The following is a 13,673-nucleotide window of genomic DNA, read 5'->3' as shown; positions in this document are numbered from 1 at the left end:
TTGTTTCATTTACATCAATATGAATCTCTTTCCAATAGGAATTAAAAAGTAGCCATCCCTGGAATTTCACAGTTTACTGTTCAACAGAATGTGTATATATATATATATATATATATATATATATATATATATATATATATATATATAAAAACTGTTACTGTAGACTTAGCACAGGTGAAATCTGTAACCAGAGGTACAAACACAAGCCATGAGGCTGCTGCTCTTGTCCTGTTAATGCCATGGGACATATTCCTTACACTCTGTGTTGCACTTAGTTACTACAATGCTTTATTTTTATCACTCTTTCCCCCACCACCATAAATTCACTGGCACAGGTTTAGTCTCTTAAATACAGCTTACCTGGGTAAGTCTTTGAGATTCCTCAACAGCTGGGACTTGAAAGGGAAAATAACTCCACCAGGACAAAGAGCAGTGGCTGCTTTATCTATCCAAGACTTGTCCCCCTTTTTATTGCACCACATTCCAGCTTCCACACAGAGTCTGACAGCACAGGTGGTATTGTACATGCTTTATTAAAATGGTACTCATATTTACAATATCTGCAGAACCAATCCCTCCCAAGTCTTGCATTCAGACAGACAGACACACACACAGACACACGCGCAACGCCCCTTCACTCTACGGGGGTGTGAAGGCTCTGCTCCCAAAAGTTAGGCAGCTTCTGGAAGAGGAGGAAGGGAGACTTTTTTTTTTTTTTTTGTGTGTTTGTAATTCCTTAAAAAGAAGCATGGGAGTATGCATTTGGCCATCACAATGCTAATTGAAGTATATGTAGTATTAACATATGGCAGTAACACTGAGTGCTCCTCTTTTACATTCTATACACAGAATGACATCAAGGTTTTCCAGTCAACACAACATTCCAATTCAGTCTCACTGCTGCTTGTAGTGACTATGAAACCGCAATTTGGGGGCTGTCCCTTAAAACAATTCAAGTCTATGGAAGCTAAATAAGGCACAATTAATATTTGATTTGATTTAGAGGATGGGAAAAAAGGGGAGAGGCAGGTTTCAGATAATAGTTGTTGTAGAAGAAACTTTTTTTTACCCAATCCTTTTGAGAAAAGGATGAATTTAATCCCCATCCTAATCTACGTGGACTTCTCTTAGAGAACTGAAGGATTCTGCTGGGCTTCTGACACCCACACACAAAACAAAACTGGAAATTCACATTTTAACACCAGCCTCAGTAGTCTCACCTACTGCTGCTGATGTGGATGAGTACATCTTTCTTTAAATGCTGAAGGAGAAGACACACACAAAACAAGATTCAAACCTTCCTCTGAGCTTGAAGACTCATCTTTTAGAGAGCTTGTAAGGTACACTAGTTGAAGGCTTCAGCTTACTGATAAAAAGGAATAGCATTTTTTACCTTTAAATCCCTGGCCCCTCTTCACTGACGAAGCCTAACCAGACATTACAAATAAACTGCAACAAAAAATTTGGCAGCACAAAGAATGTCTAGTATTCAAATCTTCATTTGTGAGTATATTATTTTCCTTGTACAAAACCTGTTGAATGTGTTTTCGCAGCAGATGAACTGTACCCAAAGATGCAGGACATTCTGTGATGGGGAATAAGAGGTTGCAGTTCCGAAGGCCCCTGACTTTGGTTGTTTACAAAGTTCATTCCTGTTTAGTGTGATCCTTGGTATCTTCCTCATCTGTGTATTCTGATGGTTCTTCCCCTGGTTTTAGGAGTCTACCTACGTAGTCATATTTTTCTGAAAGAGATTTATGATTCCATTACAATTAAATACAGCTGCATTTGCTTGCTAGCCCATACTACTTCAAAATCAATTTTCTCCTACACACTACAGTTCTAAATCTCAATCACTGAAACTGATGGTAATTTAGCAGCAAGCTCAGCCTCCTAAAGCAATCTTTCTACCATTATTTTCTCTAACTGTGAGTACTTTGTTTCCATTCTCTTCCAGCTGATCAGGCAAGATTTATCACCCAAGGGCTAAAAACCAATGCTCTCCAATCCTTCAGCCTGTTTTGATTTCAATTAGTGTGAAAAACTATTCCCCCTCCCTCCAGAAGCATAATTCCTTATTTGTCAGAAATGATTTCAAGACAAACTCATTCAACTCTTTATGTTAAAACAACTCTTAGTCCCAATGATAATTCCATGGCATCCAAAGCCAAGAACCTCGAGCAGGAGTTCCACCAGCTAAGCAGATGAGATTTGGGAGTGAAATTCTGTGCCAAAGAGCTAACAGAACAGGTTTTTTTGTATAAAAATAAAAGTTTATAAAAGCTGTAGTGATATATAGTGAAATCCTCTGTGGAAGAACGCACAGCTAAGAGTTGAAATCAATGATCCTTGGGGGTCCCTTCCAACTCAGCATATTCTGTGCTAATATTATTGTCAACACCTCTTTAAAAGCTTCCCCAAGCCCAAATCAATCATTTTTATCAAAAGCATTTCCTTAAGCTGATAATTTCAGAATTTACCTTTAAATTGCATTTCCCACTCTCTTACACTTTCCATCTGTACAGCATTTAAGTCCGATAGGTCATCATATTCATCTCTGAGTGCATCTTTATCTAGACAGAAAGTTGCTAGTCCCCTGGAGGCATCTCTGCCAGCAAATATTCCATATGGACCCTCTGAAAACAAAAAGACAAAATTGATACCTTCATGTCTTTGCTAATGGTGACCAAAGCTCAGTCCTTTATGTAGTCTGCCAAAGCCAAACATGAAATTTCTGCAGTGATGGGAACAGCAGCACTTTCAATGCCATGGCTGTTTGACATTCAACAGCACTGCAATTCAATCTTTAATATCACTAGGAGATAAAGTCTGCTGAGAGAAGCAGAACCAGGAAAATAGCTTTGAAGGGATATCTGGAAAAATCCCTGTCAGTTGATGCAAGCCAGTTGATGCAAATTCCAAAGGGACCAGAGGCTGGAATTCAAAAGAAATACACTTCTATTAAGCAACACACTGAATATTTACAAGTCAGATATGAACAGAAGCAAACTGCATAGACATCTTAATCAAAAATCCATTATTATAAATAAATAGAACTTAAGAGGGCTAATCAATGATTTCACTTCACTTACAGAATCACAACAACTTTCTACATCTTTTGTGACATTTCTCACTTCTGAGGAAGTACTCACTTATTTTGGGCAGCAGATCCCCTATACCCTTAGGGTGTAAAGCTCTTGAAACCAGCACAAATTGTCACATTAGGAACATAAAGCAACTGCTTCCTCTGTGCTTTCTGACCAATGCAAAGCAGCACAAATATCCCGATAAAATTCTGAGCAATAACTGTGAAATAAATATTATTACTGAGAGAAATGGATGGTTTGTAAACCAACAATTTGCAGGGCAAGATCAATAACTGGCTTTCCCAAATTTTAATTAACTCAAAGAACTTTAGGCATATTGTTATCTTAGATCTTCTTGACCTAAAACCAAATACCTTAAATTCAGATCAATTAAAAAAACAAAAAAACCTCAAAAATCATAACAATACACTAACATTTTCTGCATTAACTGCAGCAGCTACAGAGTGGTAAAAGGCCAGAACCCTTCTCTGGCTTACCTCTCAACAATAGCCACCAGCCTGAAGAAGAGGCAGCACCCAGGGGCAAGAATGAACACCAGCAAGTGGCACCACACTGTCCTTCACCCCTGTGCTGCCTGCTGGAGCACCTCAGAGCTCCTGTGCAGCAGGATGAGCCAGGGGGAGTCACTCTGAAAGGCTGGCTCTGCCCAGGTGCTCCCACACCTATCTGCCCCTGAAGCAGGGAAGCTCAGCACCATGTGGAGCAGGAGAAATGATGTCCTCACCACAACTGCTGCTGTCTCTCCACCCCAGAGTGTTGGCACTGTGAGCTGCTTACAGTCAAACCTGAGAACAGAAGGTTGTCCTGAGTGCCAAAGACAATTCCCTGCTCTCTCTGGAAATAAACCAGCTGGTTTCAAAGCACCATTCACCAGAAGCAGGAATTAGAGAATGAAGCATCAGCTGCAAGTTTGCACTGCACCAGGCTGACCACAGTGATGAACAGCATCTCTGTGCTCATCCTCTCAGGAATTTAGCTCAAGAACAGCACCCATGAGATCCGTCAGGGATCAGGACTACAGGTACAGTGCTTCAGGGACACAAAGCCAAGAGGGTTCCCTTTCCTATCTGCATCCTGAATTAGCTATTGATTTGAAAAGCAGGATTTAGAGACTGAAATCAATCCTATAGCAATGCACTCTGCATGCCTGCTCACCTCCAGAGGACAGGCTGAGAGGCACCAATGACCATCATCTGCAGCACAACACAGAGTTTCTGCAAACAAAAAGTTCTGCTTCAAGCAAAACCCAATGATTGCTCACTCAAGTGATCTGATTTTTGTATAAACAGCTCTTACAAACACCACAATTACTAAATCCTTAAAAGCAATTAGAAATTGTTACATTCTGACCCCACTAACAGTATTCTGTCCCCATTTTTTCCTTTCTCTGAAGTGTTTCAAGCAAATGTCCATGAATCCTACTATTTGCACAGGGTGTTTTCCAAACTCTGGTTAATCACAGAGTAGCACCCTGCTGCCCTTCCATTCTACCCTGCATTTAGTGGTTTATGGAGTTTCACAGAACCTGCTGAGATGCCACCTCTTGGTCCACCAGCTTGATTCCAATGACTTCTATTAAAAAGAGAATGATATTTATCTGTATCAAGCACTGAACATTCTTAAATCTCAATAACACACTTAATTGAAAGCATGAAAACTTGTAGAATACATCAGCTTGCATTAAAAGTAATGGATGCAAAATTTTTGCAAGCATCTTGTAATCTCAGATGCCACACCAATGATTTTTTCTTTCCTAAAACTGAATTTGAACTTTAAGATGGCAGAATGATTTTTCCAGAAGTATTCAGAAGTCACAGAGGACTCATCAAGCCACGTCCAAGCACTCAGTAGAATGCTAACTTGTAAAAACCAACCTTTGGACTCAGCAGACAGCATCTGAAATTCCAGCTCTGCAAATGGAACTTAGAAATGTGTTCTATTCTTTAATCCTATACTAAAAGGTAAATATTGAATTGTGATTATTAGTAAATGGTGCAAGCTTGGCTTCACCTTGCTTCCTAAAGCAGAAGTTCAGCAATCCCAGTATGAGCAAGATCTACTTCAAGATTGAAAGCTTCCATTCAGGTGCTTCTACACAGAGTTTAACTACAAATATTAATGTATTGATACAAAACATACAGCTCTGGGGTTCTGCTCTGCTAGTCTATTACTCCCTTTTATATAAAAAAATGGTGCAACAGCCTGAAAAAGCCATTTTGTACATCAGATTTCACTGCACTTGGGAAAGTGTCCAGGAAGGTGCCAGCACACAAAATCCCAGGGAGAAAAAATATCTTTCAGGAACATGCTTGAGGTGGAGACATCAGTGCAATCCCAGACACACTCCCACAGAGCTCTTTCATGGCCTGATGCAATTCACTCTGCAGGCCCTACCACAGTCCTCCTTTTCCTTTCCTTTTCCTTTCCCTTCCTTTCCTTTTTCCTTTCCTTTCCTTTTTCCTTTCCTTTCCCTTTCCTTTTCCCTTTCCTTTCCTTTTCCCTTTCCCTTTTCCCTTTCCCTTTTCCTTTCCCCTTTCCTTTTTCCTTTCCTTTCCTTTTGTCTGCCCACCTATTCAGCCTGGCTGCTGCTGTAAATAATTGATTGCAGCATGACATGACAGGCAGGCTGGAGAGAGGCAGGAACAGTGGCTTGGAGCACAGGTATGGAAACCAAAGCAAGTTCCTGAGACATATCACAACATTTCAGTGGGGTTTTTTTGCTGTATTCCCAAATGAGCCATTTCACAGTCAAATATATCTTTAAAAAATTCTCCTCCCACTCCTATTTGGGATAGTACAACAACAAGCGTCAAGGAAGTGTCAAAACCAATTAAAACCTGTCTGCTATAGGTTACTTGGGTATATGGAGGCACAAGTCTTCCCTAAAGGAAAGCTGCTCCTTGAAGAATGCTTTTATTCCCATCATGGCTTTCACATTTCAAGAGCTCTGTTCCAGAGCCATTGTTTATTTTAGCCCTGAGAGCAGTTATCAAGCCCACAGATTTGCCTGCCTATCTGCACATCTGTACCTCCACGTCCATACTCTGCATTTCCCCTGGATAAAGTCCTCATCTACCTTACAACTCCACCTTGGATAAAGTACACCTTTCTCTCAGCCACAACACATGCAAAACCTTGCTACCCACCACCTGCACAGCTTCACTTCCTTTCACAATCCAGTTAAGAATTTAAGAATTTAGAATCCTGCTCTGCCTGACACTTGTCTCTATTCACAGTAAAGCTTGAGATTTGGTAAAGTCAAAGTCTCTTCAGATCACAAAAATACAATCTTCAAAAAGATTTCTGCATTCCCCTAGCATTGGTTTGATTCCCTAATGAAAATTTAATTTCTCTTTGCAGACAAGGAAAAGATCTATTCAACTTAAAGCAACATATTAAAAATTTTGATCCACCAAGTTTTTATTTGGAAGTACTGCTTCTAGTCACTTCCTCCAAAACAGGGTGAACTGGATCTTGGAACAGCACCTATTTCAATTTTCAGCCAGTCTGGCCAACAGCTCCCCCAGCAAAAGCTATGCTGGCTCCAACTTCAGAGCACATTCCTGGCTGCCAAGAGGCTCCCTGAGCAGTTCAGTTTGGGAGCAGCTCTGTGGAACATCCCAGACTATTGCTCCAACAGCAGCAACGTTGCACACTGACCTTTGGATGGCTCCAAGGGGCAGCACAGGGAATGCACCACAGACAGCCACATGTGGACTCTCCAGCTAATGAAGGGAGAGCTGAGCTCAGAATTGTGCTCCTTTTCACATGTGATCTCTCTAAAGAAGGCACACAGGTTAACAGCAAAGTTCAGCTTTAAAGCAGCAGCTTTGGTTTCTTCATCTAGTCAAAAAGCACTTGGAAGCAATCACCAAATGTGCATCTGTGGGTCCATACAGCCACTGGAAATAAAACCCAGATTTGTTTGAACTTTAGATACTCATGGATAACACTCATTAATCTGCAGACAAGAATAAGGACTAATCTCCCTTCGAGTAAGGGCAAGGGGAGACAGGCTACAAAATTATTAACAACTCCATTATTCTATCACTTTGCTTACTTTCTCCACTCCACACTGAAGTGAAACATTCACTGGCTGTTTCAAATTTTGTATCTGAATCCTGACACGTGTTTGCTCAGTGTTGCATCTTTCATGAGAGAATGAAAAAGCTGCAAGTTACACTAAGCCATTTGGAGATGCAGCTTGAAAGCAGAAGGTTTCTAATAACATTTATCACTGGGAATTCAAGGTGACATAATTTTAACTTTACTGCTCCAGATTTACATGAAAGGGAAGATGTGGGTCAATTTTAAGTTACAGCCTGCATGGAAAGTGTGTGTCCTTAGGAGACCAATCCACATGCTCAAAGGGAACTCTACAGATGTGAAATGTAGATCTAAGATGGGAACTGCCCAGGAACAGGGGTCTAAACCTGACTCCTCAGGCCCCACAAGGCCAGAGAGTCTCACTCTCTCTTTTGCTTACTTGCTTTTTCACTCTGGGGAAAAAAAAAAAGTGCAAGAATCAATGACCCAATTTCAACTAAAGGGGCAGACAGCAAGCACTGGCAAGAGAGCCCACAGGAGCTTTTTAGAAGACAGCTGCTTTCTTAAGGATGACCTAGGTTGCACATCTTGGTTTAGTGAAAAATGCTCTGACCACCAGTTGATTTCCTAATAAGCAAAGCTGGCCAGGTTTTTTCATTCTGTGTACTGGACTTAACATCTACATGTGACAATTCATATTAACTAACAATTCATGTGATGTCACTATCACATTTCATATTTCACACCTGCTTGATCAGGACCCCCAAGTGTCCGGTGACTCAATGATCTCAGAGTTTTTTTTCCAGCCTAATCAATTCTGTGACTGGAACACGATTGGTTTAAATAGGAACTAGGAATTTGTACACAGCTCTTATGAAACATGCAGTTGTTCAAGTTTTAGGGGATATACTGAGGTTGTGAAAAAGGGAAAAAAAAATTAAAAACCAAAAAGAGAGAGCTGACAGACACACAGGGCAGACAGAGGAGACAGAGTGCTGATCCTCCTGCACAAAACCACTTTACTGCTCTCCATGAGCATGGCCTGGAGGCTCAGAACAACCTCCGCTCTGGTTATGTGTCTCCCATCAATATGTGTGCATACACCTTTTAGTTTTACTGCTTCTGGCTGGAACTCCACTCCTCTGTCCAGAAATGCTGAATCCCAGGGCAAGAGACACTTCCACTACATAGACAAAGTGGTGACAAACATGAGAACCACTGAGAAGATCTCTCACACTTTACAGAAAACATTTCTTTGCCCCAGTCTTATCCTCTGTACTTATCTGCAACCCCTCAGCCTGTTGTGTTCTCCAGATAAGGCCACCCTTAACAGTATTCTCCAAATACAACATCTGGAGAGTCCCTCCTGCAACATTTCACTCTAACCATACCCTTGGAAAGGATGTGTGGAAAAGCACCGTGCCATGTGCTCAACAGAGACACAGGGAAATTTATGGCACTCAATTCCAAACAAAGTCTAACAGCATCAGATTATTTTTATACAAATTATCAGAAAGAATGATGGCTGTTTATTACAATGAAATAAAGGCAGATTTCTCTTCCTGGAAAATGAAATGTGATGGAATATTTTTTGTGGAAGGAACTACTACTATCTAATCTATTCTTCTTGGAAAATCAGAGATCTTCATGACATGGATAAAGACAAGTGGGATGAGAGAGAGGAGTTGACAGTGACAACACACTGCAGTAAAAGAAAGTCGGGAAATTGATTTTTTTAAGATCATGAAACATTCAGAAACAGAAGTGATGTGAACAGTTGCATACTCAGGGCTGCACACAATCTTGCTTTGTCATGCTCAAAGATGTGTATTTTTCATAACTACACAAAGTATTTAATAAGCTAATCAAAACCTGTTTGTGGCATTACCTTGGCATGCAAATTTAACTGCTAAATATTAAGATTTGCTGACATAAAGTACACTAACTCCTAGAATGCTCTTCTACTGACAGGTACACAACCAGAAACCTTGATGCAACCACACAAAGTTCAATGTTACTACAAATGAAAAGCAAAAAACTGTCTCTCATTGTGAGATATAAAAAAGAAGGTATTAATGACTAGACCCTAAGTCATGAGATGTGATTACAGATGGGAAATCACCCCAACAGAGGTTCTCTAACAGTCTGCTTATGTGATATTTTTAGTAGTGCACCACTAATTGTTTACTTTATCTCTTTTGGAGTTTGTGGGTGATAAAGGGAAAGGCAATGAATTAGACTGAATAATCAGTCACAGCATTCTATGTCACTTACTCATCTGGACACAAGCAGAGGTGGAATTGGATACACCTAAGTGAAGTCTTGAAACAAATGGTGTATTTGCAGGACAGAGCAGCATTTTGGAAAAGAACTTGGCAAATAAAATTTTCAAGTGGTTTTTGGAGGCACAGACTGTTATATGTACAGTGTAGCCTTTCTTTACTCTTAGCTAAAATACATTAAGAGATACCAGAGACTAACAGGATACCAATGAGATAAACTGCAGAAGGCTTAAAGAAGACAGCATGATAAAAACAAAAAAACCCCAAAAAACTGGGAAACATTTGGACTAAATGTTAAAAAAAATGAAGTTTTCAGTCATGGCTGTTTGAAAGGAGGGCTTCAATAGTCTATCATTATTTAAAAATACCTTTACTGTGTGTATGTAAAGGGCTCTTCAATGAAATGGACCAAAGTATAACAGGACTTGCTGGATGGAAGCTTAAAGTCAGGAGAACTCTGAATAAAATCAAAAGTTTGGTGGCAGCTTTAATGGAATCTCAATTGTTGGACAAAAATCTGGACTAGGTGACAGTTTTGTGCATTTTAAACTTTCTGCCGTAAGTAGAAGAAAAAGGAACACCTTGGCATCCAAAGTACCCTGGAGGAGGAAAGGCTGACATTACTATGAAGAGATGAGCAGTGACCTGCCACCTGAGGCAGCCACTTTGTGTGACAGCAACCCAGCCCTCAGCTCTGCTCCTGAAACATCAGCACATGCACCATCCCAAGTGACACATCTGAAAACCACGTCACTCCTGTTAGAAAAAGGCAATCTTTCACTGCAGGGACAAAAAAATAAAAAAAGCCTTTGTCTCTCTCGATGAAAAGCTAGAAGCACTGCTTCTAAGGAAAACCAGCTGCTCCCAGTTAGCAGAAAGCAGACTGATGTTCTAGAACATGAAGTTTTAGCTTCCTCACAATGAGAGGCCTCCCAAGGTTGACAGTGTGCACCACTGATGGTATCTGGAGAGGAGAGCCCAGCATTTAACTCTGATACACAAAAGGGAGGAAGTCAATGTTTAGATCAGGGCTCAGTATTATTTCACAGAGCACTCTGGTGTTTGAAGTTTCATGCAGCATGTGTATTATTGTATATGTGTAAATGTGTATTACCTGCACTTCATGTCAGCACACAGGTCTCAGTTTAAAAACCCCTAAATAAGAGAGGCAAAAGAACTAGCCTGATGAAGTGGCAGGCAAGCTGCAGCTCACCAGGCTGCATTTTCTCAGCTTTACTGGTTAATAAACAACATAAAGCACGGCAAGGTACTTGGGATTCCACTGTGAACTTTTACAGTGCCCAGCCAAAAAAGCAATTCAACTCAATTACAGCAGGTTCACTTTCTGCAGCTGGTATCACCAACTCTGAGCATGAAGTAGTTACAAAATTCTAGCCCAGTTCAATCACAGAACTGCTTGTCCCTTCCCTGCCAAGAACCAAAGGCTTGCAACATGCCAGCTTTGTCGTTTTCTTTTTGGAACCTCAATTATCAAATAATAATAAATGATTACTTAACTTGAACTATTTCCTGGGGGAGTGGGAAATATCCTCTCTGCCCTCCACCCCTCTCCCAAGGAAGATTGCCACGGTTATTATGAAAACTCCTGCACAGTTTGATTAAAGCAAGTTTTCCAAACCACCATTGTTTAAAGAAGAAAATTATCAGCACTCATAAGCCTCATTTCCTTTGGCATCAGTCGTGAACACAGTGCTCACCAGTAAGTTTACCCACCTCATCATTAAGAATGCTGCTTATCACGAGAAAGTGTGCTGCAGTTTCACAGAGCACAAGGTGAATACAAAACCAGAACATTTCTCTGAAGCCTGCTTTTGTGAACCTTCGAAATACACATTTCCTCTCCGAAGAGGAGTGCTGGCTGGCTGGCTGTTTACGAGATTGGCTTCATTTCTGCACTCTTCCCAACAGCAGCAGCACCACCACACTAGTGCCAGAGCTCTCCTTGCCTATCTTTATCCCGACTAAAAGTCCCACTCAACATGGCATTTACACCTAAATAAATAACCAGCCGGCTGCCTTCCTCTCCTGAGCCGTAAGCGCTAGAACGAAGAAAGCACTGCTCAGCTGCACTTGGGAAACCTACTAGAAGAGACAGAAGGGGGGGAAAAAAAAGAAAAAAAATAGAATTAACCACGGCACATCCAAACGGAGGCATCTGGGCAAACGACGGCTGCCTGAGGAGAACCCATTCCCGCTGAGCATCATCCCCGGTGGAACAGCGCCGGTGGGTCCCCGGCCGGGGCTCCCCCCATCCCCCCGCCGTCTCACCGGGCCCGTAGAACTTGCTGCCTTTGGTCACGTCGAAGACTTTGCCGTTAACAGCCAGGAGGATGCGGGGATTGCGAGCGCCGTCGAACTCGCGCAGCTGCTCCAGGGAGAAATCCCGGCGCTTCATGCGCGGCAGCGCGGCGGCCTCGCCCTGCCGGGCCGCGCCCCCCGGCCCGCTCCGCGCTCCCCAGCGCAGGTACAGCCGGTAGGCGGCCAGCAGCGCCAGGGCCAGCAGCCCCACGCCGAGCAGCAGCATCTCGCCGCCCGCCAGGGCCGCGCCGCCCGCCGGGCCCTCCTCAGTCCTGAGCCGCCCCTGCCCATCGTCCGCCATCGCTGCCCGGACAGCGCGCGCCCGCCCGCCCGCCCGGGACACGCCCGGCCGCGGCCGCGCCCCCTGCCCGCCGCCCCTCCCGCTTCCCATTGGCCGCCGCCCCGAGCCGGCCCCGCCCCCGCCCGCCTCGCGCCCCCCGCCGGCGAATCGGGACGCGGGCACGCCCCGCGCCCGGCCCAACGGCGCGCGCGCGCCGCTCGCGCGAGAGGCGCCGCGGCCACCCCCAGCGCGCATGCGCCCCCCCCCCCAACTTTCCGCCCCCCGCCATTCGCCTTCCCCCCCCCTCCCATCGCCCCCGCGCGCCCAGGTGGCGTTGGCGGGAGCGGCGCGCGCGGGGTGGGGGGGTCGCTCGCGCCGTCGCCTCACGGCTGAGGGCGGGAAAAGCGCCGGGAGCCGCAGCGGGGTCTGAGGGCGCCGCGATAGCCGCGGACGCCCGTCCCCGCCACCGGCGAGAGGGTCGAAGGCCGGCCGGCGCGGTGTTGGGCCACCGCGGTGCTGCCACGTTGTGTGGGGCCCGCCGGGCAGCTGCCGAGTGAGCGACACGTCTGCCCGCGCAGGGCTGTGGGGCGGCGGCGCCGCCCGCTCCGGTGGTGTGTGCGCTGCCCGCTCCGGCTGTGAGGCGGAGGCGGCTCAGGGGGCTGCTCGGTGCTTAGGGTGAATGTGCTCTTTCATTTCTGGCTGTCAGAAAACGGGGTGCTTGCTGGCATAGGGCTGGTGCAGTAGGATGGCGTCCCGTGCTGTGAAATGTATCGCTGGCAGCACATAGATGGCTCTCGTATACCTCGTTACGTCCCACCCGTGCTCCTCAGTTGCTTGCTCGGTTACGTGAGGAGAAAGACTTCTTAAAGGTTTTGTTATTTCCAGAGGTTAGAGATGGTGCTGTAGCTTGTCTCAGGAGCACACCTGCAGAGAAGGCAAAGACTTGGGAGCAGAATGGAGCCCTGGTGCACCTCTCGCTTGGTGAAGGTGTTCCCAAGCAGCGCGGACCATCCCATCGGGTAACACAGCAGAGCCGCTCCATGGATGTGCACCAGGGCTCTGGCAATGTGAGCCTGGCTCGGCCACTCTCCGTGCGGCTGGAATGCTGTGCAGGGAGTACCTCGGGCTCGAGAAACGCTGGTACCCCACGTAACTCCATCCCTGCCCAATACCAGCTCTGGGAGTAATTCACAGTCATGTAACTCAAATATTTTCACAAAGCTGGGAAGACAGCACGGGGGACTAAACCCAGTGTGAAATAACATTAAGGATTTTCATGAAGGCCCGAGTTTTCAACACCCTATATAATGATTAGGTGTTTAATCTTCTGCCCTCTGAGCCGGTTCAGTAATGACTACCTCTGTGAGGAAACAGGATAAAGTTCTTGCTAGTTAAAGACCTGCAATTAAAATACTTATCACTGTTCTCCTTAACCTGGCTGGCTCTATTTATTACATGTCTAAGTAAACACGATTAAGAAAGTCCTTTTATCTGAGCAAGTCGCAGCCTGATTGTGGTTAACAGCAGTTTTTATTACAGAATTATAACATGTGTAAATTGTCTGGGCACAGCTATGGTGCAGATCAGAAAAAGACACAGTCTTATCTCTGGATTTCCTTCCCTCTTAAGTTTAATACA

General features: G+C 44.3%; 1 protein-coding gene across 1 annotated transcript; it reads right to left on the bottom strand.

Annotated features, from left to right (window-relative positions):
* Positions 1–514: 514 nt before the first annotated feature.
* PGRMC2 (progesterone receptor membrane component 2) lies at positions 515–12,056 on the bottom strand. The gene is made up of 3 exons (XM_054283803.1): positions 11,726–12,056; positions 2,481–2,636; positions 515–1,744 (listed from the first exon to the last, which is right to left on the bottom strand). The coding sequence occupies exons 1-3, from the start codon at positions 12,054–12,056 to the stop codon at positions 1,647–1,649; spliced, it is 585 nt and encodes a 194-aa protein (XP_054139778.1). The 3' UTR covers positions 515–1,646.
* Positions 12,057–13,673: the final 1,617 nt, after the last annotated feature.

Source organism: Melozone crissalis, unplaced genomic scaffold, assembly GCF_028551555.1.
Source record: "Melozone crissalis strain CALT ecotype California unplaced genomic scaffold, PUWL_Pcris_2 ptg000039l_1, whole genome shotgun sequence".
NCBI classification, from domain to species: Eukaryota; Metazoa; Chordata; class Aves; order Passeriformes; family Passerellidae; genus Melozone; species Melozone crissalis.
The sequence above is the reverse complement of the archived record's forward strand: the minus strand, read 5'-3'. Positions and strand labels throughout refer to the sequence as shown.